Source organism: Pelodiscus sinensis, chromosome 1 (genome assembly GCF_052426305.1).
Source record: "Pelodiscus sinensis isolate ZL-2025 chromosome 1, ASM5242630v1, whole genome shotgun sequence".
Classification (NCBI taxonomy): domain Eukaryota; kingdom Metazoa; phylum Chordata; order Testudines; family Trionychidae; genus Pelodiscus; species Pelodiscus sinensis.
The window spans coordinates 358,341,450-358,366,213 of record NC_143052.1 but is presented as its reverse complement, the minus strand read 5'-3'; the positions used below and the strand labels follow the sequence as shown (position 1 = coordinate 358,366,213).

The following is a 24,764-nucleotide window of genomic DNA, read 5'->3' as shown; positions in this document are numbered from 1 at the left end:
GTTGTCTTTTACTAGAGAATTAACCTGGGGCCATTTAAAAAAAAAGTCACATGGGTTATCTTGCCATCATTTGGGAGAGGAGTTCATTTAAACAGTTCTACACTACAGTTACCAGTTCTGAAATTTCATGTTTGATTTCCTTCATAAGAACAGCCATACTGGGTCAGTCCAAAGGTCTTTCCAGTCAGGTATCCTGTCTGCCGACAGTGGCCAATGCCAGATGCCCAGAGGGAGGGATCCCAACAGGTAATCCTCATGTGATCCCTCCCCTGTGCGCTGAGTGAAGAAAAACTTCCTTTTGTTTGTTTTAAACCTGCTGCCTGTTCATTTCATTTGGTGACCCCTAGTTCTTATAGTATGGGAATAAGTAAATAACTTCTCTTTATTCACTTTTTCCATACCAGTCATGATTGTATAGACCTCTATCATATCTTCCCTCAGTCTTATCTTTTCTAAGATGAAAAGTCCAAGTCTTCTTAATGTCTCTTCATATGAGACCTGTTTGAAACCCCGAGGCAGCATCTACATTGGCAAGTTTTTGCGCAAATACTTTTAAGGCAAGAGTTTTTGCGTTAAAGCATTTGCGCAAGAGAGCGTCTACACTGGCATGTGCTTTTGCACAAGAGATGTGCTTTTGCACAAAAGCATCCGTGCCAGTGTAGATGCTCTCTTGCTCAAGAAAGCTCCAATGGCCATTTTAGTCTTTTAGTCTTTGGGATTTCTTGCACAAGAAATTCATGTTGGCTGTCTACACTGGCCTCTTGCGCAAGAACACTTGTGCAAGGGGGCTTATTCCTGAGCGGGAGCATCATAGTTCTTGCGCAAGAAGCCCTGATTTCTTACATTAGCCCCAGTGTGGCTGAGAGGAGGGTGCAGGCTCTTGGGTTGCCTGTGGAGCAGACATCTTGGGGTTCCTGGGTGCAGCAGGGCAGAGTCGCAGGATGGAGCTGCTGCTGCCGCGTGGTGTCTGCAAGCTCCATGTGGCTTTAAGGGGGGGTCCAGCAACCAGGAAGTAAGGAGCTGTGAGTGCGGGTGCGGCGCGTCCAAGTGGTCAGCTGCGGTTTTTCCTGGGAAGCCAGGAAGCCAGTTCTTGCTCAAGAAGGCTTCTTCCCCGTACAGAGCATTGGAGCTCTTGTGCAAGAAACCCTCATTTCCAAGGCTGCTCAGTGCGTTTTTGCACAAGAACAACTGTTCTTGAGCAAGAAGCCTGCAGTGTAGACACAGCACCAGGGTTTACCTTTTATCCTCTGCTGCTTTCTAAACCTAACATCTTTCACCCCTGTCTTCTCCTCCATCTGCCAGAAGCTTTCTTTCACCCTGTTGTTCTGGAAAAGCCTTCCTTTCCTGTCTCCTCTTTTAGACAGCTTTAATTTCATTTTGTTCAGTTATGCCATGCTCTCTTCTCTTACATACAAAGTGAATGGAAACGCCTAGCTCCTAGAGAGCTTCAAAGGCCATGGAGTCCAGTACGACAAAGTACCATCCCTGACAGATCTTTGCTCCACATGGCCTCCTCAAGGCTTGAACTCACAACCCTAAGCTTACGTGCCCAATCTTCAAACCACTGAGCTATCACTCGTCTTGAGAAGCCCTTGTGGAGATCTCTCACAGCCACCATTGCATTCATTCGATGGCGTGTTGACCAGACCTCTCTTCTAAGGAGTCTTTCCTTACTGATTTCTCTAGCGGCTGCCTTCCCTTATCAGATTTTATTTCCTTTAATTCACTGTTTCGTGCCCTTCTCTCCTCTTAAGTGTCCTTTCCTTGCTGATTTCTCTTGCAGCTCATTTTATTAATAGAATCCTAGAACACTAGGACTGGAAGGGACCTCGAGAGTCATCGAGTCCAGCCCTCTGCCTCCATGGCAGGACCAAATACTGTCTAGACCATCCCTGATAGACATTTCTCTAACCTACTCTTAAATATCTCCAGAGATGGGGATTCCACAACCTCCCTGGGCAATTTATTCCAGTGTTTGACCACCCTGACAGTTAAGAACTTTTTCCTAATGTCCAACCTAAACCTCCCTTGCTGCAGTTTAAGCCCATTGCTTCTTGTTCTATCCTCAGAGGCCAAGATGAACAAGTTTTCTCCCTCCTCCTTATGACACTCTTTTAGATACCTGAAAACTGCTACAATGTCCCCCCTCACTCTTCTCTTTTCCAAACTAAACAAACCCAGTTCTTTCAGCCTTCCCTCATAGCTCATGTTCTCTAGACCTTTCATCATTCTCGTTGCTCTTCTCTGGACCCTCTCCAATTTCTCCACATCCTTCTTGAAATGTGGTGCCCAGAACTGGACACAATACTCCAATTGAGGCCTAACCAGCGCAGAGTAGAGCGGAAGAATGACTTCTCGTGTCTTGCTCACCACACACCTGTTAATGCCTCCCAGAGTCCTGTTTGCTTTTTTTTTTTTTTTTTTTGCAATATCACACTGCTGACTCATATTCAGCTTGTGGTCCACTATCACCCCTAGATCCCTTTCTGCCGTGCTCCTTCCTAGACAGTTGCTTCCCATTCTGTATGTGTGAAACTGATTGTTCCTTCCGAAGTGGAGCATTTTACATTTGTCTTTATTAAACTTCATCCTGTTTACCTCAGACCATTTCACCAATTTGTCCAGATTTATTTACTCAGGTTTATTTACTTTTCTTCAATTTTTCAGACCACTCTGCCACTCTGACTCTTTTACCTTCAAGTCCTTGCCCCTTAACCCTAACCCTAGACCATAGTAGTTTCCATCCAATCTAGGCACTGCACTGTGAATGGTTCCTCCGGCTAATGGCCTCACAATGAACCCAACAATCCATGGAAGAAGCTATCCCATCTCATGGGCTTTCCTGGGGATGTCGTAACCAGAATATGGGTTACCCCCCTGCAACGACCCACTGCAGTGCAGAACAGCATGTGACCAGCCCATATGACACCAGACTCCATTTTGTGTCTGTTGTTTCCCTCACAAAGAGCTGGGCTCTTTGTAGGGGCAATGAAGTTCCTTCCACATGATAAAAGCTGTGAATGGGGGATCTGACAGCACAGTCGGATTCACTTGCCCTGCCACTGAGCCCCCAAAAACACAGCCGGAGGATGAAGGGCTGTGACCGGGGAGGTGGCCCCAGGCTGGGGAGGAGAGATCCTGGCCTGATGTGGAGAAGATTGGTGGCGTCTTTGTTGCATCGCAGTGACACTGCTGGATTCGAATCCTGTCCGAATGGCAGAGCTCAGATTGTCGTGTTAGATGTCGAGTTGGGCAATGCACAGTCGGCTCCAAAGCCATCACTGACGATGACTTAAACCTGACCCTTGTGTGGAGGATACATCTCGTTTCAATGAGTGACCTACACAAGTCAGGTCTCTGAAAGGCAAAGGGAAATCTGTTCTGGAACGGGCCCTGGTTTACAGAGCTCTTGCTACGAAGGGAGGAGCAGACTGGGTAATACATTTACACTGCTCAAGGGACAAGCTTTGGGAACTGAGGGGAACGGCCTGTGTACCGTTGTTATTACATGAGTGGCTGGCAAAAGCGCCCATGCACTGCAGGTGGGTGCAACAAACTCACAGTGTGGGAGGGGGCTCAGGCTGGTTTCCCAGAAAGCTCAGCGTTACCTCAGTCCCAGGCCACACCCCACGGATGTCTGTGGCAACCAGCTAACAAACACTCCCTGCTAATCCACGACTTCTGTTCCCTCTTGGCATGCATTGAGTTAGTGATGGGAGACAGCGGTTACATCTGGAAAGCCAGGACTCCTAGTTTCTGTGACCTTGACAAAATTACATTGCCCCGAGCCTCAGTTTACCTATCCATGAATGTGCATATGATCATAGTGACTTTCCTTTCATAGGTGTCTGGCAAAACCTTCAATGCCAGGTGCCACACAGGTGATAATTACTGTCTCCCATTTTTCCCCTGATCTCCCCTACCTACTATTTACCCATCCATCCTGGGCACGTACAGTGTATCAGATCTCATGCAGGACTGGTGTTAGCCCTTGATTTCTTGTTAATCAATTTTTTGTTAAATATAGTGAAATACCCCGAACAGGCAATTCCTCTCTGACTCAGCCCGGAGCGCGAGAGTTCTCCTCTCCCTCGGCCAGGCCCCTTAATTATCCTTTATCCTTAGAGTTGGACAAAGCGCAGAAGCACGGACGTGGAAACAGAGACACTGGCTAGTGCATCTCCAGGCGCCAGCCTGTTTACAGTCAGATGCTGGACTGTTTTCTGGAGGTCCAGGGACCCTCATGGGGAATGAGCCCAGCTGAGTTATAAACACTGCACTTGGCACGCCCCTGGGTTGCTCTCGGATGTTGCTGCCGGTGCGGGGGCGAGAGCGGTGTGGGGCTCCGCTCCGTGAGAGAGGTTCCCAGGGAGGACGCTGTTGACTCAGAATTCACAGGTACCATCGCTGGGGAGGAGCTCACCTGCGTGATGAACTCAGTGAACCATGGGTGTGAGGGGCACAGACGGGATTTGGGTCCTTTCGGCTCCGCTTAGTGTTCAACGTTAACAGACACCAGGGCGCTCTCGTGGGGTGACGTGGGGGAGAGAGGCAGGCGGGACACACCAAGCTGAGGTAGATTGCGGGGGAAGTTCACAGGGACCCATCCCTTGCTAAGGAGCTTGACTGCTTCCCATCCCGGCGCAATGTGCCTGTGGGTGATGGAGAGTAAGTCTCTGGTCCGTTCCCCTCTGCGTGGCCATTCAACACCCCAGCAGCCTTGCCACGGGACATGAGTACTAGTGTCCAAAACACAATTCTGAGCTGTGCCCCCTGCTCTCGGATGCCTGATGGTCTCTCCCATGGTGGCTGCATTTCAGTGGCAAGGGGGATCCTTCCGGATGGAAGGGCTCAGTAGATTCCAACACAAGCCAGGTTCTGGGGCTGTAGCCGGCTCTGTACTCAGACCTCACTGAGGCGAAGCTCCCCTTGGAGTGAGAGTCCCGGGGGCAGCTGTGTGTTAATGCAGAGAGACCGTCAGCTCCTCCTCCTGCGTGTCAGAGCCCTGGCTGGTAACACGTGTGGGTGGTGGGTTGGTACCTGCCGTATGTTGGCTAGAAATCATTTAGATGCCAGGGCTCCTCACCGGAAGCATTACAAGGGCTTTCCAGCATGGGCAGGGCGTGTTCTCTCCTCGCTTCACTTAAGAAGTCTCATAACCCCCTGGGTCAACATTGTCACTTTCCTCTGGGTGCTCTCCAGTTTCTCTACCTCTCTCTGTCCAGCAGTGACCGGAATGGGACACGAGGCGGTCTTTCTGTTGTGTAACCAGGGCCCCGTAGAGCAGTGATATCATCTTCTGTGACTGGCATGCCGGGCCTCTGCTCCTGCCCCCTAACACTGTATTGGCCTTTCTTCATAGAATCCCAGAATCCCAGGGCTGGAAGAGGCCTCAGGAGTCAAGTCCAGCCCCCTGCCCAATGCAGAACCAATCCCAGCTCCACCATCCCAGCCAAGGCTTGGTCACATGCTTCTTTCCAAATGCAGGACAAAATATTTATTGCACACAAACACCTTCTGAGTAATATTAACACGTTTTCTCGTGCGCTCTGCCAATGGACCAAAACCTTTTTCACCAATTCTTTTGTTCTTACTTTATTTAATAGTTTCTTTTTTGTTACCCTTAACCCTGCCAAGCCTGGTTTTCCCCCTCCCCCTACTTCCCCAATGGTTTCCTTTTATTTTCCAGTTTTTTGTCCAAAATTCTCTTGTTATTTAACTGCACGGATGTGTAATTTCTGTGATCTACAGATATCTTCTTAGAGACCTCCCAGGTTTCACTCTCATTTTTTGTGCAATTTTTTTCTTCTAATCAGTTGTGCTGCTAATTTTCTCAGTTTCGGGGAATTAGCCTTTTTGAAGCACTAAGTGACTGAATACTTCTTTGTTGGTTCATTTGAATGTAATATTTTTCATTCTTTATTTTCTACTCTTCTAGATCATGCTCCAGTCTCTGTCTCTTCTCTGAACAGAAGAACCCCAGACATTACAGTTTGTCTGCATATCGTAGAACACTAGAACTGGAAGGGATCTTGAAAGGTCTTCAGATCCAATCTCCTGCCCTCATGGTAGGAACAAGCACCATCGAAGTCATCCCTTATAGATGTCTAGCCAACCTGCTCTTAAATATCTCCAGGGATGGAGATTCCACAACCTCCCCAGGCAACTTATTCCAGTGTTTAACCACCGTGTCCTGGTTTTGCCTAATGTCCAACCTAAACCTCCCTGGCTGCAGTTTAAGCCAATTGCTTCTTGTCCTGTGCTCAGAGGCCAAGGAGAACAATTTTCTCTCTCCTCCTTGTAACACCCTTTTGAATACTTGAAAACCACTATCTTGTCCCCTTTCAGTCTTCTCTTTTCTAAATCAAACAAGCCCAGTTCTTTCAGGCTTCCCTAATAACTCATATTTTCTAGACCTTTAATCATGTCTGTTGCTCTTCTCTGGACCTTCTCCAATTTCTCCACATCTTTCTTGAAATGCGGTGCCGAGAACAGGACACAATACTCCAATTAAGGTCTAATCAGTGCAGAGTAGAGTAGAATAATGACTTCTCATGCCTTGCTCACAACACTCCTGTTAATGCAGCACACAATCATGTTTGCTTGTTTTGCAACAGCCTCACACTGTTGACTCATATTTAGCTTGTGGTCCACTATGACCCCTAGATCCCTTTCTGCCATGCTCCTTCATGGCTTGTCACAAATAATCCCTTTCTATCTGCTGTGTCCTTTAGAGAGAAGAGGTGACCTACGCTGAGCACATGTCCAGTGGAGATTCTCCTCCACCCCATTCCTTAGGCATCCAAACGTGGTCTTTCTTTGCCCACTGCTGGGATTGAGCAGATGTTTCCATTGAGTTGCTATCAGTGACACCGAGGTCTTTTCCCCAAGGTGTGGTCCAGTTTTCCCATGGTCCTAATCTTGGCAAAGGTTTTTTTCCCCCCAAATCTCAGATTTTGTGGGATCAGGCGGGGGAACATGAAACCCCAAACAGTCTGGAATAAGGAGGGATTGTTATGCTTAGACGAAGCACAAGAGATCTTTTATAGGGAAAATGGCAATATGCCGCATTTATTGAGAATACAACAGTAGCATATGCTTTTCAGTCACTCTCACACACAGTCACCATACACACAGTCCCACTAGATGACGTTATAGTTGCCAGTCCAGAGTCTGGATCAATCTAGTGGCCAGCTAGATTGATCACATAGGGGGAGCTTAGCTCTGTCAGTCGCACGATCCGATTCTCCTTGAGTTATTGGCAAGATGAACCCAAAGTCCCATGGCAAAGCACCCTGCTTTTAAAATCCTTTTTCTCTGTTGAAGTCTATGGATTTCGCTGTTCAGCCTGTGTCTGGTGTGTTATCTCTTTTTTATGTCAATCATTCCCAAAACATCTCCAAAGGCTCATCCTGTAATCAATCATCTTTTAGGAGTGGTAGTTCCACTTTAGGGCCATCCATCTGCCAATCTGTCAATCCTTGATCATGGGAACACACTGGTGGTTACTGTTGGTTTCTCTGACGCCAACATGTCTGTTTTCACCAGCTCTCACCCATCCTTCTTTGGCCATTTGGTTCTGAGCAATAATTCCTACTTTCAAGTAGGAATAAGAGATCCTCCGGAATATGGCTTTATTCCAGAGGATCGCGCCAGTCTGTATGCTCTTTTCCAGCTTTTCCCCAAGCCGGAAAAAAAGCGGCGGCCATGTTTATTTAAATCCCGCAGAGTATATTTAAATCCCCCGTGGATTTCCTTATTCCAAAGTTCGAAATTAGCATGCCTATTCCGAAGAAGGGGCCAGTCTAGACATAGCCAAACAGTCTCTACAAGACCTTGCAAAGAAAAGCACAATACAACTGTATAAACAAAGTGTCTTATATTGGGCAAAGCAAAGGACATTGTAAATGAAACAATTAAGGACTTCAACCTTCAACAGTCCTCTAATCTCATTAACATAGATACAATACCCAAACACACTCTCTCTACTTACTAAACTTGCTACACTTTAAAACAAGAAAATATATACTTAACTAAAGGCTTTAGTTTAATACAGTATTAAATATGATAGTATATTACCTTGCATTGCTACAACATTAATTTTAAAATACAGATATAAAAAGGATAACACTTTTAATCCCAACAGGATGACCAATATCATGATTGTGTTTCCTGCTGGTGCCAACTGAGGTTTCTCACATCCCGACATGTAGGTGTTATCAACTCATAGAGCACCAGAAAATTGGGAATTTGAATGAGCGGGGTAAGTTGCTCAGATTTCACTTCACTGAAGTATAAAGAGTGATCAGTTTGCTTTGCATGTGAGAACAGCCGCCAGCAGTGCGGGTCGTGTTTCATATTAATATTGTCTCTTCTTCCAGGCATTGATTCTCTGATCATCATCTGAGATCCTGGGCACATTCAGGGAAGTGCACAGTACACGCAGGAGACACCGTTCTGTCTCAGGGTTGGTTGGGGTTTTTTTTCTCCTGATCCATGTCAGTGTCCAACACAACCAACTTTGCTAACCCCTCCACCTTCATCCTGCAGGGCATTCCTGGCCTGGAGACAGCCCATGGCTGGATCTCCATCCCCTTCTGCATCATGTACATCATAGCCCTTGTGGGAAACTTCACCATCCTGTTCATTGTGAAGATAGAGCCGAGTCTCCATGAGCCCATGTACTATTTCCTCTGCATGCTGGCCATCACCGACCTGGTCCTGTCCACCTCCACCCTGCCAAAAACACTGAGCATCTTCTGGTTTAATTCCAAGGAGATCGATTTTGGTTCGTGCCTCATCCAGATGTTCTTCATAGGTAGCTTTTTGGCGATGGAGTCTGGGATCATCGTGGCCATGGCCTTAGATCGCTACGTGGCCATTTGCCATCCCCTGAGACATTCCTCCATCCTGACGAACTCTGTGGTTGCCAGGATAGGCCTGGCCGTGGTGCTGCGCAGCTGCATCGTCACACTGCCCTATCCCCTCCTGGCGAGACAGTGGCCATATTGCCGCACCAACGTCATTTCCCACTCGTTCTGTGAGATGATGGCTGTGGTGAAACTGTCCTGCACTGACACCAGCCTCAGTAATTACTACGGCCTCATTGTAACACTCCTGGTCGCTGTTATGGATGTGTTTTCCGTCACAGTGTCCTACACCCAGATCCTCAGGGCCATCTTCAGCCTCCCCACCAAGGACGCCCGGCTCAAGACTTTCGGGACCTGCAGCTCCCACATCTGTGTTACTTTATCCTTATACATCCCAGTTCTCTTCACCGTGTTCACACACCGGTTTGGCCTCCATGTGCCCCTGTATTTCCACATTCTTATAGCCAATCTGTACCTGATACTGCCTCCCATGCTGAACCCCATCATCTATGGGGTGAGAACCAAACAGATCCGAGACAGGCTGCTGCGGCACATGACTCAGACCAAGTAATATTTTCCTCTGGTGCTCTGGCCTTCAGACTGAGCTTTTTCTGAGCTGGCCGATGACATGATGCTGAGTTCTCTTTCTGAATGCCATGCCTGGGCAGTTAGACAGATATTAAGCCCCCTCAGGGCCTTACAGGGCTGTAACTACAACACAAACTGGGGAATCATAGAACCAAAGGGCTGCTAGAGCCTGAAGTGGCATGTTGGTGAGCAGGGGCGTGTTCACACCAGGAATTCGTCCCGCGTGAGCGCTACTGGCCTAATTCACATGGTGTCAGCACTTGAATATATACCTGGCACTGCTCAGATTCTTAACGCAGTTCTCGTCTTTCTTCATTGAACTCACTGCTCTGGGGCTGGGGATGAGGGGTCGGGATGCAGGCTCCCTGGGGACAGAGGACAGGTCCAGCCCTCTCTCACTGCAGTAGCTTGGGGCCAGGTGAGAAGTGTCTGTCCTTGGTGTGGCAGCTCCAATGGGCACAGCCAGGGGTGGCGTGCATGTCCCCTGGCAGGGGCAGATCCAGATGCCTCTGCTCCCTGAACTCCCCAGCCAAAGAGAGGAATGCAGCAAGGTGGGCACTTTCCCCTCACTCCCTGAGAAAGGGGGACAGCCCGCAATGTTCCCATACAAACAGGGGGGTCAGGTTAGGGCAGCCCCCCTACCTCTGTAAGGTGTGCCTGGGGGGTTGGAGGCTCAGGCCTGAGGCTGTCCAGGAGGGTAGGCGGTGGCCCCAGACAGCCCCTTTCACCTGCCTGGTCATTCCATCCCTTTACTATATGGTGGTATGCGACCCTGCACACAAGGGTGGGGGAAACTCCCCCAGCCTCCCACCAACACAACCAAACTCTAACTTGCCTTAAGTTATAATTAGAGGAAGCTGTGTGCCAAATTCGCTGGTTCTCACTCTTACCATACAGAGAAGTTCTTGAACAAATGGACAGACAGACTCACTTACTCACTGACAAACTCCCCCAAACATAGAGGGGGAGATAGTGAGAGCAATAAGCTATGGGTGGAAGGCAGTTTGATGTAGCTGTAAGCTGTGCTGGGACATCTCACGGGGTCCGAACTAGCCGGCATTTAAAAATGGCGCCGGCCGGCTTTATGCAAATGAAGCCCGGGAAATTCAAATGCCGGGCTTCATTTACAACTCCGTATGACTACATTACCCCCCCTAGTTCAAACTAGGGGGGTAGTGTAGACATACCCTTAGATAGGAATAAATAACTCAAGGCACGCCTCCCCAAAAGGGTTGGATACATAGAAAGACCTATGAGGAGACCAGATCTTTCAATGGCTGTAAAGTTCTTTTCCTGGAATGAGGTGTAACAGGTAATTCAAACTAAGGACTTAGTTCGAATTACCGTTTAACTGCCGCATGTCGCCGCGGGAGTTAGTCTGGACTAGTGGCATTTAAAAATGGCAACCGGATGGGAACATGGAAATAAAGACTGGGATATTTAAATCCTGGGCTTCATTTGCAAGTTTGAATGCCTACATTAGCCTCCCTAGTTTGAACTAGGGGGCTAGTGTAGACAACCCCCTAGGTAGTTCATTACTGGTCCTGGTTAGGAATCAGAAGGTTACTTCCAAAGCCTCTTCCTCACTCAAGCATGTCTGTGCTGCTGAGGAACTCTCTAAAGGGCTCTAGGGACCTGATACTTTTTACCTCTGACCTTCATAACCTTCATCATTGGAAGCTTGAGTCACAAGACTATGGCCACCAGTTACACCCTGGGCCAGCCTGATGGTGAAAGACCTCTTTCATTTAATGACTGTTTAATGAAAATGCTCCCTCTTCCTCTGAAATATATCTTAGTTCAATGAATAAGAACTGGCTGTAAGCGTGTGTGTGATTTCCTCCAATTAAATTATGTCCCTATAGACCATTGTTGCAATCACTGTTTTATGGTCACAGGACATCTTCTACAAAGGAAGCCGGGTGAAGTGTCTGTGAAAACGTATAATTCGCGGGTTCCAATGATGCCATTCCTACACATGTATCATTTTTGTATGTGCAGTTATGAGTATTGGCTCTGTGCTTGTATGTCACAGGTTTGCTTCTGGAAGACAGTAAGGCTACATATACACTGCACATTCCTTTTTTTTAAGAGGAATAAGGGATCTTTCGGAAAAGTCTTTATTTTCCGAAAGATCCCCGTCTAGACTGGCGCTTTTTTCCGGCAAAGCTCCGAGCCGGAAAAAAGTGGCAGCCATGTTTATGCAAATGAAGCGGGGGGATTTAAATCCCCGCTTCATTTGCAATTGAGATGTGTCTAATTTGCATCCCTTTTATGGAAAAGGGATGCAGTCTAGACACAGCCAAATAGTTTATTTCAAAATAGCACATCTATAATGCAGAGCAGCTTCAAAATTAAACCAAGGCAGGCTTCCCTAATGAAGATGTGCCATCTCGATTTAGAGCCCCAGGAGGCACCGGGGAGGAACAAGTTAGCATGGCTCTGGTGAGGAGCTATTTTGAAATAGCAGATGTGGAGTTTCTACACAGCCCCTATTCCAAAATAACTATTTCGGAATAGGCATTATTCTTCGTAGATGAGGTTTACAGAAGTTGGAATAAGCCTCCCGTTATTTCAAAATTATTTCAAAATCACACTATTGCTGTGTAGATGCTCGAGTAGTTATTTTGGAATAATGGCCATTAGTCCAAAATAATGTTGCTGTGTAGATGGGCCCCGACAGGAGACTCGTCTAGTGTATGGCGAAGGACCTGTTCAAGTGGAATGGAAGTGTTTGGCTGTCAGTGGGTCTTGGGCTGTGCCAGTCCACATTGGATGAGCTTCCCTGTGAACATTCAGACCAGCCTGGGAGCGATGATTTCTACCTGCAAAGAACGGAGTCCTTCATGGACAGGTGACATGCTCATGAGACCCCCAAACACCATCTGATTGTACTTTTCTACAGCAAGAACAATGGAATTCCCCCCAAATGGCAGAAAACTGGTATGATGTAGAATTGGTTTACTCCCTTCTTCTTTCTGGGTGAGATTTTGTCAGGGGGACAAATTGGTCATTAAATACTATGTACAGGCAGATGCCTCCTCCCCCTTAGGTGATGGCGTGTGGTGAAGAGTGCAGGAGAAGACCAAATGCTCAAGGAGACAGATACTTCAGAGATTAAACAGACTGAAATTGTTCACCTTGCAAAAGAAATAACTAAGGGGGTGGGGTGAAAGGTCTATGAAATCCCCAAACCCCTCCCTTTTGTCTTCAGTCCTGCTCCTCCCCTCAGAAGGCTTTTGACACATTCTGAAGCTCTAAATAAAGGACTAAATGAGTATCCAAGCTGCAGATGTACTCCAGAGACTAAAGCCAGGAATTTATTCCAGCACGGCTAGAAGTCCGAACCAAGGATATTGCAATGATTGTAGGTAGTGGATTCCTTTTACAATTTTAGCTCTCATCCTTTCACTTTTTATGATTAAACCATTCAATTGTGGACACTAATGGATGGCCCAGTGTGCTTTTTTGGGTAAGATCAGACTTATAAATTAACCTGGGAACGTGGTTGATTCTTTGGGAATGGAAGGACCTTTTATTTTGATGAGATTGGTTGTCAGGCCTGCATGAAGAGAGCTCCTGGTGATGGTGCACAGGGGAATGGGCGTGTCTGAGGGAATTGCTCGTGTGGCTTCTTCTTAGCCAGAATGATGGACAAGAGACTTACAGCGGAGGATCACGCTTGAGCTGTGGCTGCTCTAACATGTTTGCCCTGAATCGATGCTCTCGGTAGCATCCTTTGTCACAGCGTGGCTTTGGGTAAATTCTGAAATAGTCTTTCACCTGGGAGACAGCGTGTCCAACCCTTTGGGATTTTTAGAATTTTTGATATGATGAACAAGATATTCAATAACCATCATCACACATGACTTGGCTGTCTAGTTGGAGGTTGGTTTGGTGTCGGTGTGATCAGTAGAGCACCGGGAAAGCTGTTTTCTTTCTGTCTTGGTAAATCCAAGTGTTAGAACCACCACCACTTTTCAGGGGGGTTTAGCCCTACTATGTGTAATTTTCCCTACCTGAACCATTTCAGTGTACCCTCCTTGCCCCTAGGACTCTGGTTACAGGTTGCAACACAAATCCCCTAATACACACAGCACAAGAGACACACAGATCTAAGTAAATTGGTGTCCCTGGCCTCTGTTTGTCAGAGGCTGGAGAAGGATGGTAGGAGACAAATCGCTTGATCATTGTCTTCGGTCCACTCTCTCTGGGGTTCTTGATGCTGGCCACTGTCTGCAGACAGGCTACTGGGCTAGGTGGACCTTTGGTCTGACACGGTACGGCCATTCTTATGTTCTTAAACACATTACAACGCAGCACATCCTATGCCCATGAACATAGGAACAGTCTACAGAGTTCTCAGTGGACAGATGAGGCTGAGGGGGGATTTGATAGCAGCCTTCAACTCCCTGAAGGGGGGTTCCAAAGAGGCTGGAGAGAGGCTGTTCTCAGTAGTGACAGATGCAGAACAAGGAGCAATGGTCTCAAGTTGTGGTGGGAGAGGTCTAGGTTGGAGACTAGGAAAAACTATTTCCCTAGGAGGGCGGTGAAGGTCTCCAGCAGGCCGGAAGTGGAGTCACCTGGCCCCAATTCGCATGGGCCAGCTTCCTGCCAGCTGCTCCTAATTGTTCTGCCGCCCTCTACACCTACTTAACAGGCCTTTGGCCTTTCCCCTGCTCTGTAGCAGTCCTCAGCCTGACCCAGTCACAGGCTGGAGCAGAGAGACCGTCTCCAGCGGGAGCAGAGCCAAGAGCTGGTCTCTGAACACCCTAGAGGACTCTGAGCAAACCACACGCAGTCACAGTGTTCCAGGGTCTGAAGGCGCTGTTGCTGTGGGAGTCGCTTTGGGAAGTTCTCTGAGAAATAGCCCCCCCCCCCCAATAGCTGTTAGAATTAATTCAGACAGGGATAGAGAAGAGGGGTAAGCTTGCGCCATGTGACTATCAAGCCATGGTAAGCCAGCACACTGATTGCTGCATGCAGGCCTGATCCCCCCATTTAAAAAAAACAATATTGTGGAATTAGAGAAGCTACAGAGAAGGGCAAAGGAAACTATTACGGGTAGGAACGGCTGCCATGTCATAGAATCCCAGGGCTGGACGAGACCTCAGGAGCCATCGAGTCCAGCCCCCTGCCCAAAGCAGGACCAACCCAACTAAATCAACCCAGCCAGGGCTTGTCAAGCTGGGATGTAAGCACCTCTAGGGATGGAGATTCCACCCCTCCCTAGGGAACCCAGCCCAGCGCTTCCCCACCCGCCTAGGGAAATCGTTTTTCCTAATATCCAACCTAGACCCCCCCCCCACTGCAACTTGAGCCCATTGCTCCTCACTCTGCCATCTGCCACCACTGAAAACAGCCTCTCTCCAGCCTCTTAGGAACCCCCTTTCAGGGAGTTGCAGGCTGCTCTCAAATCCCCCCTCACTCTACTCTGCTGCAGACTAAACAAACCCAAATCCCTGAGCCTCTCCTCATAGGTCATGTGCTCCAACCCCCTCATCATTTTGGTCGCCCTCCACTGGCCCCTCTCCAATACGTCCACATCCTTTCTCTAGTGTCCCCTTCCCCCAGCACAGTTCCCCCTCAGGTGTGTGCCGGCGCAGCCGCACACAAACAATTCTCCTTTGCAGAAGCCACGCAGCAGCCTGCTGGTGAAAATGGAGGAGTTGCTGCTGCTGGGGGTGGTGGGTGAATAGGGGATCAGCTGAGCAGCTCTTTGCTGTCCCGACTCCCCCCGGAGTCATGTAAGAACTGCCATGTCTCCTCAGATGCTCTGGGCTTGGGGCCAGGCTGCGTGACCACAGTGGTGGCTCTTTCAGCTGCCGTGGCCAGGGCCAGAGCTGTAGGAGCCCCGTGGTGGGGGCCAGAATTGCAGGAGCCGCATGGCACATCCAAACAGGTGCCCATGATCTCATTATTGGGGCACAAACAAAACTCACTCTGCACAGAGATGGAAAATCTTAGAGGGAACACGGCTCACTAGCACCGAAAAAAGGGAATAATCGCTTCCTAGAGCTACTGGCAATGCTCCTCCTAATGCCCCCCGATATTCCCTCAGCACCCTTGCCTACAAGAGCAGCATGTTGGCTCATATCCAGCTTCTCATCCATTGTAGTCCCCAGGTCCTTTTCTGCAAAACTGCTGCTTAGCCAGTCGGTCCCCAGCCTGTACCAATGCTTGGGATTCTTCCGTCCCAAGTGCAGGACTCTGAACTTGTCCTTGTGGAACCTCATCAGATTTCTTTTGGCCCAATCCTCCAATGTGTCTAGATCACTCTGGACCCTACCCCTGCCCTCCAGCATGTCTGCCTCTCCCCCTAGCTTAGTGTCATCCTCAAACTTGCTGAGGGTGCAATCCATCCCCTCATCCTGGTCATTAATAAAGTTGTTGAAGAATAGCAGCCCTAGAACCGATCCTTGGGGCACTCCACTAGAAACCAGCCATCAACCTCACATCGAGCTCTTGGTCACTACCCATTGGGCCTGACTCCTCTTCTATATGAAGATGGAGTTAAAAAACGGGGAGTTGTTCTCCTGGAAAAGAGATGTTTATGGGGGTATGAGAGTGGAGCAATCAGATAAGGTAATGCTTCTTACTCCAAAGTCATTAATAGGCAGCAGTTTTGAGAACAAACAAAAGGAACAATTTCTCCATTGTCAAGCTGTGGAATTTTCTGCTAGAGGATGTTGTGAATGTCCAAACTATAACCTGTCCCCCGTAGGAAATAGGGAAGTGCATGGAGGATACACCCTTCAACAGCTGTTATCCAGGATGTGCAGGGATGGTGTTAAGAGTGGGATCTTGATGATTTCTGTGGTTCATTCGGTCGGAAGCCCCTGGAATTGGACACTGTCAGAAGACAGCACTGGACTAGATGTACCGTCGGTTTTACCCAGCGTGGCCATTCTTATACTTTCATACAGACCCGAAGGCTACATCTAGACTGGCATGATTTTTCAGAAATGCTTTTAATGAAAAAGTTTTCCGTTAAAAGCATTTGCGGAAAAGAGCATCTACATTGGCACGGACGCTTTTCCGCAAAAGCACTTTTTGCAGAAAAGCGTCCGTGGCCAATCTAGACGCGCTTTTCCGCAAAAAAGCCCCAATCGCCATTTTCGCAATCGGGGCTTTTTTGCGGAAAACAAATCTGAGCTGTCTACACTGGCCCTTTTGCGTAAAAGTTTTGTGCAAAGGGACTTTTGCCTGAATGGGAGCAGAATAGTATTTCCACAAGAAGCACTGATTTCTTACAGTAGGAAGTCAGTGCTTTTCCGGAAATTCAAGCGGCCAGTTTAGACAGCTGGCAAGTTTTTCTGCAAAAGCGGCTGATTTTCCGGAAAAACTGGCCAGTCTAGACACAGCCGAATATGTTTCTGCCACTGTGGTAACCCAGGGTACATTTCTGCAGCAACATTATTTTGAAAACTCTAGTCCACGTCTACAAGCAGTTATTTCTAAATAATGTGGAACTACTGTCAAGCTGGAGGACTTCTTCCTCCGGCTCCTGTAACCCTCGTTGTATGACAGGTAAAGGAAGTGGGAGGAAGAGTGCTCTATTTGGAAATAAGTGCTGTGTAGACATGCCCAATTTTGAAATAAGCTATTTTGAAATAAACTACACAATTGACATAGCTCAATAGCTTATTTCGAGTTAATCCCTGCTATGTAAATTTATCCCACTAGGCCTCACTCCCCTCCCAGAGTTGAGAGAGAACCTGGGAGTTCCGGTGGGGTCTTTCTCTCCACAAAGTTGGTAGCAAAGTTAAAATAGCCATGGAAACCTTAACTCTAAGCAGAGTCCCTTCAGTCACTTGCTCCACACTGGTTTTAGAGATGAGTAAGTCCAATATTTATTTAATTTTCTTTCTGTTATAGAAGAATTACATAGTGTGCTCCTGTCAGCTCATTGCTAAGTTATCTGCCAAAAAAATGAGATTTGTAGCCCCTGGAATCATGCTTAAACTGGCAACCTCTATGGAAATCTGAAATGGCTCCCTTACTGCTCATGGGAAGGGGAGGATGAAAAAGATCCAGTCACTGAAAAGTGGAGGTGAAGTGGAGGTGAAGTAACAAGGCCTCGAGAGAAGAGGTAGAAGAGGAGGTGTTGGCTCATGGGTTTCATGTCTATCAGGAACTACAAAGATGACACTCAGGCGTATTGTACATCAACTGATTCCCCAGTTCACCCTCCTAACACAGCACAGTAAGGCAGCGAAAGTGTTTAGTGTCTCTCTGAGCATTGAGTTAGTGATTCAAGGAAGAAGGCTTCTGCACCACGCCACTAACCAGGTCTTCATGAAGCTTGGTCCAAAAGCCAGCGCCAAGGAGCAAACGTTTATCTCTCTTTATGTGTGAACAGCAGGAACAGCCTGTCCCGGATCTGCTTGGTCCTCATCCCATAGACGATGGGGTGTAGCATGGGGGGTACCAGGAGATACACGTTGGCAAAAAGAATGAGGAAACTAAGGGGCACATCGTGGCCAAACCGGTGCGTGAGCGAGGAGAAGAAATCTGGGATGTATAAAGCTGAGATGGCGCAAAGGTGGGAGCCGCAGGTCCCAAAAGTCTTCAGCCGGGCCTCCTTGGTGGGGAGGCGGAAGATGGCCCTGAGGATCTGAGTGTAGGACACAATGATAAAAATGACATCCACACCGATCACAGAGAAAAGCTCAGAGAGGCCGTAGTAACTATTAAGTCTGGTGTCGGCGCAGGCCAGGTTCACCACGGCGATGTGTTCACAGTACGAGTGGGGGATGATGTTGGTTCTGCAATAAGGCCACTGCCTTGTTAGGAGAGGGTAGGGCAGTGCAAGAATGCCACTGCGCAGCCCCACAGCCAGACCGATTTTGGCCACTACACGGTTGGTCAGGATGGTGGAATGTCTCAGGGGAACACAGATGGCCACGTAGCGATCCAACGCCATGGCGACAAGGATCCCAGACTCCATCGCTGAGAAAGAGTGAATGAAGTACATCTGGGCGAGGCAGGCATTGAAATTGATCTCCCTGGCATTGAACCAGAAGATGGTCAGTGTTTTGGGAATAGTAGACGTACACAGAACCAGGTCAGTGACGGCCAGCATGCACAGGAAATAGTACATGGGCTCATGCAGGCTTGGTTCTGTCTTCACAATGAACATGATGGTGAAGTTGCCCAAGATGGCTATAATGAACATGGTGCAAAATGGGATGGAGATCCATGTGTAGGATGTCTCCAGGCCAGGGATGCCCTGCAGGATGAAGGTGGAGGGGTTGGTGAAGGCACTTGTGTTGGAATCTGACATGGATCAGGGAGGAGGTGTCCAAGTGTGAGACAGAACGGAGTGTCCTGTATGTACCTTACATTCCTTTGACTTCCTGTATGTGTGCTGGTTGTAGGGTGGTGGTCATGATACAAATACCTGCATGGAGAGACAATGTGAGTATGACACACGATGCGAGTGAAGAAGATTGATCTTTTTTCACACACTGAAAATTGACATTTTTGTCATTCAGGGAAAATAACTATAAGCAGCTGACCCTACTGATGCCAATTCCGTATTTTATGGCGCTTGTTGCATCATTTATTCCTACATTGTATGGTGGAGGAAACCTTCTGAGGCACTATCAGGAAATGTGAGTGTGGATATGGGGTAGGTGCCATGGTTCCTTAATGCAAGAAAAACCAGGCTTCAGAGTCCCTACTATTGAGAGTTATCCATTTGTCCAGTTACTTAAAATGTAAGAGTGGGGAAACAAATCAAACCTTTGCCAAGACATTTGTTGGGGGAAAAGATCCCAGTTAATTCACAAATCAGGGGAAAGACCTGGGTATCATTGATAGATGTCTGAAGAAACCTCCCTTTTTCAGCAGTGTTGAAAACAAAGACAACTTTTTGGTACCTAAGGAAAGGGATAGAGAAAAACGTGCCATCCGGAAATATTTGGACATCTGCTCCATGTTGGTCTCCCACTCTTAGTGTAGGGTACAGCAGATAGAAAGGTGATTTCCAAGAGAGATGGTGAGAATGGGGGAGGCTGTCATATGTGAGCTGACTTAAAAGTCGGGGACCGTTTCGCTAAATGAAAAGTGTATGCTAGAGGAGAGGAAACTAAAAGAATAAAACCAATGACACGTCAATGGACAGACAGAGTACCTTTCCAAACCAGTACTGTTTACAGACACTCAATGCTCCACGAGGACTAATTCCTCAAAGCTGGAAAAAATAATCAGTAAAACTGATCTGGGGAAAATATTTAGGCAGAAAAGTGGGAAGAAAAATTAATAGTTCTTTGACTCAAGTTTATTAGATCGTGAACAGTCCCAGTTCCACGGTCAAGAGAGTGAACAACATTGGGTAATAAGTCAGTTTGATGGGAAAGTGAAGGCAGCAATTAGGGAGGGGGAATAATATACCAAAAACGGTAAAAAGGGAAAATAGATGGCCAGGAATACAGGTCAGAAGTTTCAAAAATTGATAAGGAACGTTAGAGATATCAGGGGAAACTCCATGTTTGACAGGGCGAAGGATCATAAAAAGGAAGTGGTTACATATATTAAGAACAAGAGGAATCCTAGAAAAGCTTTATGGCAATTCCTCTGTTAATTGTAAAGTATTAAAAAATAAAGCTAAGGTTTAAAAAATGAAGAGGTTAAGAAACAATGGAAAAGCTGCTATGGGATTAGATCCAAACGAAGTCTAGACATATAGGGTACGTCTAGACTACATGGCTCCGTCGACGGAGCCATGTAGATTTGTTTGTTCGGCAAAGGGAAATGAAGCCGCGATTTAAATAATCACAGCTTCATTTAAATTTAAATGGCTGCCACGCTCTGCCGATCAGCTGTTTGTCGGCAGATCCAGGCAGTCTGGACGCTCCCCTGCCAACATGAAAGTCCTTTATCGACCTCCCCGGTAAACCTCATCCTATGAGGCATAACGGGGAGGTTGATAAAGGGCTTTCAGGTCGGCACGGGAGCGTCCAGTCTTGCGCGCTGAGCCGACAAACAGCTGGTCAGCTGTTTATCGGCTCAGCACGGCGGCCATTTAAATTTAAATGAAGCCGCGATTATTTAAATCACGGCTTCATTTCCCTTTGCCGATCAGCCTAATCTATATGGCTCCATTGATGGAGCCATGTAATTTAGACACACCCATAATGAACAACAGGGTTGGTATAAAATAGGTTTTCTCAAATAAACCTGATTTCATTGTTTTATTAGAGGGATCACTTGGTTAATCAAGGAACCTCTCTGTTGCAACAAACTTTGCTTTTTCCTGAGGCGTTTGATTTAGTAGAGGAAAATACTCAGGTACAAGAGTAACACTCAACAGTAACAATAGAGCCCATGTAAAATGTAATAAAACAGGCTGACCAATCTCAGAAAGCCAGTGGCACTGGGCCATTGTCAGCAAATGGGCTGTTTCTAGTGAGGTTCCGCACAGATCCGTTCTAGGCCCAATGCTAGTTGATAATTTCATCAACGATCTGGAAGGAAATAGCAAATCATTGCAGAAATGTGGCTAGGTTTTACTCACACTCAAGGGCTGTATCTACACTGGGCCACTTATTCCGGAAAAGCAGCCGCTTTTCCGGAATAAGCTGCGAGCTGTCTACACTGGCCGCTTGCTTTTCCGGAAAAGCACTGATGATCGACTGTACAAAATCAGCCGCTTTTCCGGAAAAGCTATGCTGCTCCTGCTCGGGCAAAAGTCCTTTTTCTGGAAAAGCTTTTCCGGAAAAGGGTACCAGTGTAGACGTAGCCAAGGTGCCTGGCTCTATACAGGGGTAACTGCATGAAATTCAATCCATATTTGGCCTGGAGAACGCCTTGCTACCAGCATTACTGGAGAATAGAGGGTAGTTGATTGGGATTCGCAATGTGTTGGCCATTGTAGGTTGTGCTGCCAGCACCAACTTCAGTTAAATCTGTTTGAGACCTTCAATTAGCAAACCCCATTTTCGGCTGTGTATGCATTTAGCAAAGGTTAAAGTTTGGGCCAAATGTTCCGGACGCTGGGTTTCTGCTTCCAGCAGAATTGGGTTTTGGAACGTTTCTGGAGCACCCATTCATCTGGAGTCTCAAATGAAACTGGAGGAAGCATGTCTGCCCACGCCGAACCGCTCTTCCAATTGTTTCACCGCAGAGCCCCAGCATGGCCAAGCTTCCCAGGAGATAAACAGTCAAGTAACAGCCCCACCCCCCTAACAGCCGGAGCCCTGATCTGCAAGAGGACGAGGTGACCGTGTCTGTGCAGGAACACACAGCTGGCTCGTGAGGCTCTTACTCCGAGGGGAGTTTTGCCTCACTGGGGTCGAAGCAGAGCACGAGCCACAACATCGTAATTTGTCCTCGCATTGGACATCTACTAACCCCCTTTATCCTGCAGGATCCCCTGTGCCACTGAAACGCCCCCACCTCACGGCTGGAGGCCACCACACGGTGTGGGAGGTGGAGCGCAGAAGGGAATGAATTTTTGCACACTCGTGGCTCTGCAAGATGCTGAGATGGTTAGTGGCTGTGCAGAGAGGAAAGGACACAGAGCGACTCTGTCTGATAAGGCCTGTGCTGCACTGGGCTTGTCGAGCCAGAGCTGGTACCTGTGAGTGCTGAGAGGGACGTGTCGTCCCTGGGAATCCCCCTCAGGCAGCCGCGTCCCGCACCTCTCTCAGCCCAGCGTCTGCAGCAGCGTCCCGTGCTGAGAGCCATCACAGGGCTGGGCACTGGTTATAATACAGCTCTGTGCTCTCTCAGTGGGGTTCACACAGCCCCTAGAGGGGTAGAGGGCATCTGGATGTAAACAGGCCAGGGACAAGCCCTTCTCTGCTAATTATCCATCTTCAGGAGTAAACACTCATTAAGGTGCTTTTCCCAAAGGGAGTGGAGAACTCTTGGGCTCTGGGTCCAAGAGCAGCTGGCTGTTTTGTATATTTCTGGATATTGGTAACTTAGAGTTGATCAGTAAGAACTTTAGGGATAATGCCAAGCTCACCAGAATGTCTGCTACCCTGGATATTCAGCTGGGATAGGCAGATAGTCGACCGTCATAAATGGAGAGAGATCACCGAGAGGAGACAATCGCATTTTCTGCAGGCACACAGAGGGCTCATTAAAGGGCCAGAAATAAGTGATTCTCATCAGTAACTATCATCACACTGGGCAGCACCTTTCCCTGAAGCATCTTCAAATCATCTAGCAAAGGAAAAACCCTATGGACATATCCCCATTGTACAGCTATGTAAACTGAGGTATAGGGACCAAATTTGTGGAGAAATTGAAGAAGCTCCAGAGAAGAGCAACAGACATGATTAAAGGTCTAGAAGACAGGAGGGAAGACTGAAGGAACTGGGCTTGTTTAGTTTAGAAAAGAGAAGACTGAGAGGGGACATAAGCAATTCTCAAGTATCTAAGACTGTGTTACAAGGAGGAGGGAGAAAAATGTTGCTCCTTGGCCTCTGATGATAGGAGAAGAAGCAATGGGCTTAAAGTGCAGCAAGGAAGGGTTAGGTTGGACCATAGACAAAACTTCCTAATTGTCAGGGTGGTGAAACACTGGAATAAATTGTCCGGGACGGTTGTGAAATCTCCATCACGGGAGATATTTAAAAGCAGGTTGGATAGACATCTATCAGGGATGATCTAGACATTGCTTGGTCCTGCCATGAGGGCAGGGGACTGGATTTGATGACCTCTCAAGGTCTCTATGATTCTATGAATTGGACGTGGCCACAGAGCGGCTGAGTGGGGAGATGACAGGCAAAACCCAGGAGTCCTGACTTCCCTGCCATAACCATGGTCTCTCTAAAAAGTCAAACTGAAAGCCCCTACGGGGTTCACACTTGCAGGAAGTGCTGCAGGCTCCGGGATGTGATCTGGACAGACTTCTGTCAGAGTTTGCAAGCATAACTCACACAGCTAGGCTACGTCTACACTGCAGGCTTCTCGCGCAAGAACTTTTTGCCACACTGCCATGGACACTTTTTTCAAAGAAAGCTCTGGTGGTCATTCACAGAATGGCCATCAGGGCACCTGTGCTTTTTCCCATAGAGGTTTCTTGCACAAGAAACCCCTGGTGTCCGTCCACACATGCCTTTTTGTGCAAGAGTTCTTGTGCAAAAAGGCTTATTCCTCATAGAAAGAGGGATAACTCTTGCACAAAAAACCCTGACTTCTGATGACCTACTCTACTTTTTCTTGCACAAAAATGCACTTGTAATGTGGATGCTCCAAGTGTTTTTGTGCAAAAACTCTTCAGTGTAGACTTAGCCCTAGTGTGGTTCACTGTCCCATGGAGGGGCAGTTAGACCACTTACACTGAGAGAAAAGCAAAAGGAAGCTCTACAGGCTGTGCTCAAAGCTGCTGGGTTCATAGCTCAAGCTGTAGGGGTCCCTCTACCAAACTCCGGAGGTTCCTGGTTCACATCCAGCCAGTGGTGGCTATACAAGCAGGTGGGTTTGAGGTGATAAAAAACAACAAAAAGTGTCTTGTCTTGAGCTCTCCATGAACATCTTGACTAGCAAATGCTTGTTGATGTCATCAGAAGATTCTCATAGTTGTTTGAGCCACGATTTCCCTTTACAAAAAACATGCAAACTCTTCCTCAAACAAACCATGTCCATCCATGTATCTCAGAGTTCTGCCTTTTACTATAGTATTAACCTGGGTCCATTTTAAAAGAGTCACATGGGTTATCCTGCCATCATTTGGGAGAGGAGTGATTTAAAGGGTAGGCTCTAAACTACAATTACGAGTTCTGAAATTTCATGTTTGATTTCCTTCATAACTCTTGGGTGAATACTCTCTAGTCTGGGTTCTTTTGTTCTCACTCTGAATCCCAATGTGATATCCAGCATCCCGCATTCAGCTCTGGTGTAAAATTGCCACAAATCTTGTACAAAATATGCCATTTGAGGGTACATCTACACAGCAGCGTTGTTTTGGAATAATGAATGTTATTCGGAAATAACAGAGTGTGTCTATATTGCAAGCTATTATTTCAAAATAATGTTGAGCTGGAGGACTTCTTATTACAACTCCCGTAACCCTGATTTTACGAGGACTAAGAGAAGTTGAAGGAAGAGAGTTCTTCCTTCATCTTCCTGCTGTGTAGACAGCGCCAAAAGCCGAATTAAACTATTTCGACTTCAGCGACGCAATTGACGTAAGTAGTACATTGCTCAATAGCTTTCATCACCGTGTTCTTTTGACAGGGGTGCAGTCCCTCGTTTCCAGTCTGGTGCCATGTTGGTGGCCATGTTGAAACATGGCAGCCAACATGATGGCTTTCCAGGCAAGGCTTCGGACTAGGGCAGTGTTAAGGA

General features: G+C 47.5%; 2 protein-coding genes across 2 annotated transcripts; one reads left to right on the top strand and one right to left on the bottom strand.

Annotated features, from left to right (window-relative positions):
* The first annotated feature begins 8,496 nt into the window (after positions 1-8,496).
* On the top strand, positions 8,497-9,441 carry LOC102461783 (olfactory receptor 52N4-like). The gene has a single exon (XM_089774800.1). It carries the CDS (start codon positions 8,497-8,499, stop codon positions 9,439-9,441), a length of 945 nt encoding a protein of 314 aa, XP_089630926.1.
* Positions 9,442-17,796: 8,355 nt separating this feature from the next.
* Positions 17,797-18,788, bottom strand: LOC102462007 (olfactory receptor 52R1-like). The gene has a single exon (XM_006119573.2). The coding sequence runs from the start codon at positions 18,742-18,744 to the stop codon at positions 17,797-17,799; it is 948 nt and encodes a 315-aa protein (XP_006119635.1). The 5' UTR covers positions 18,745-18,788.
* Positions 18,789-24,764: the final 5,976 nt, after the last annotated feature.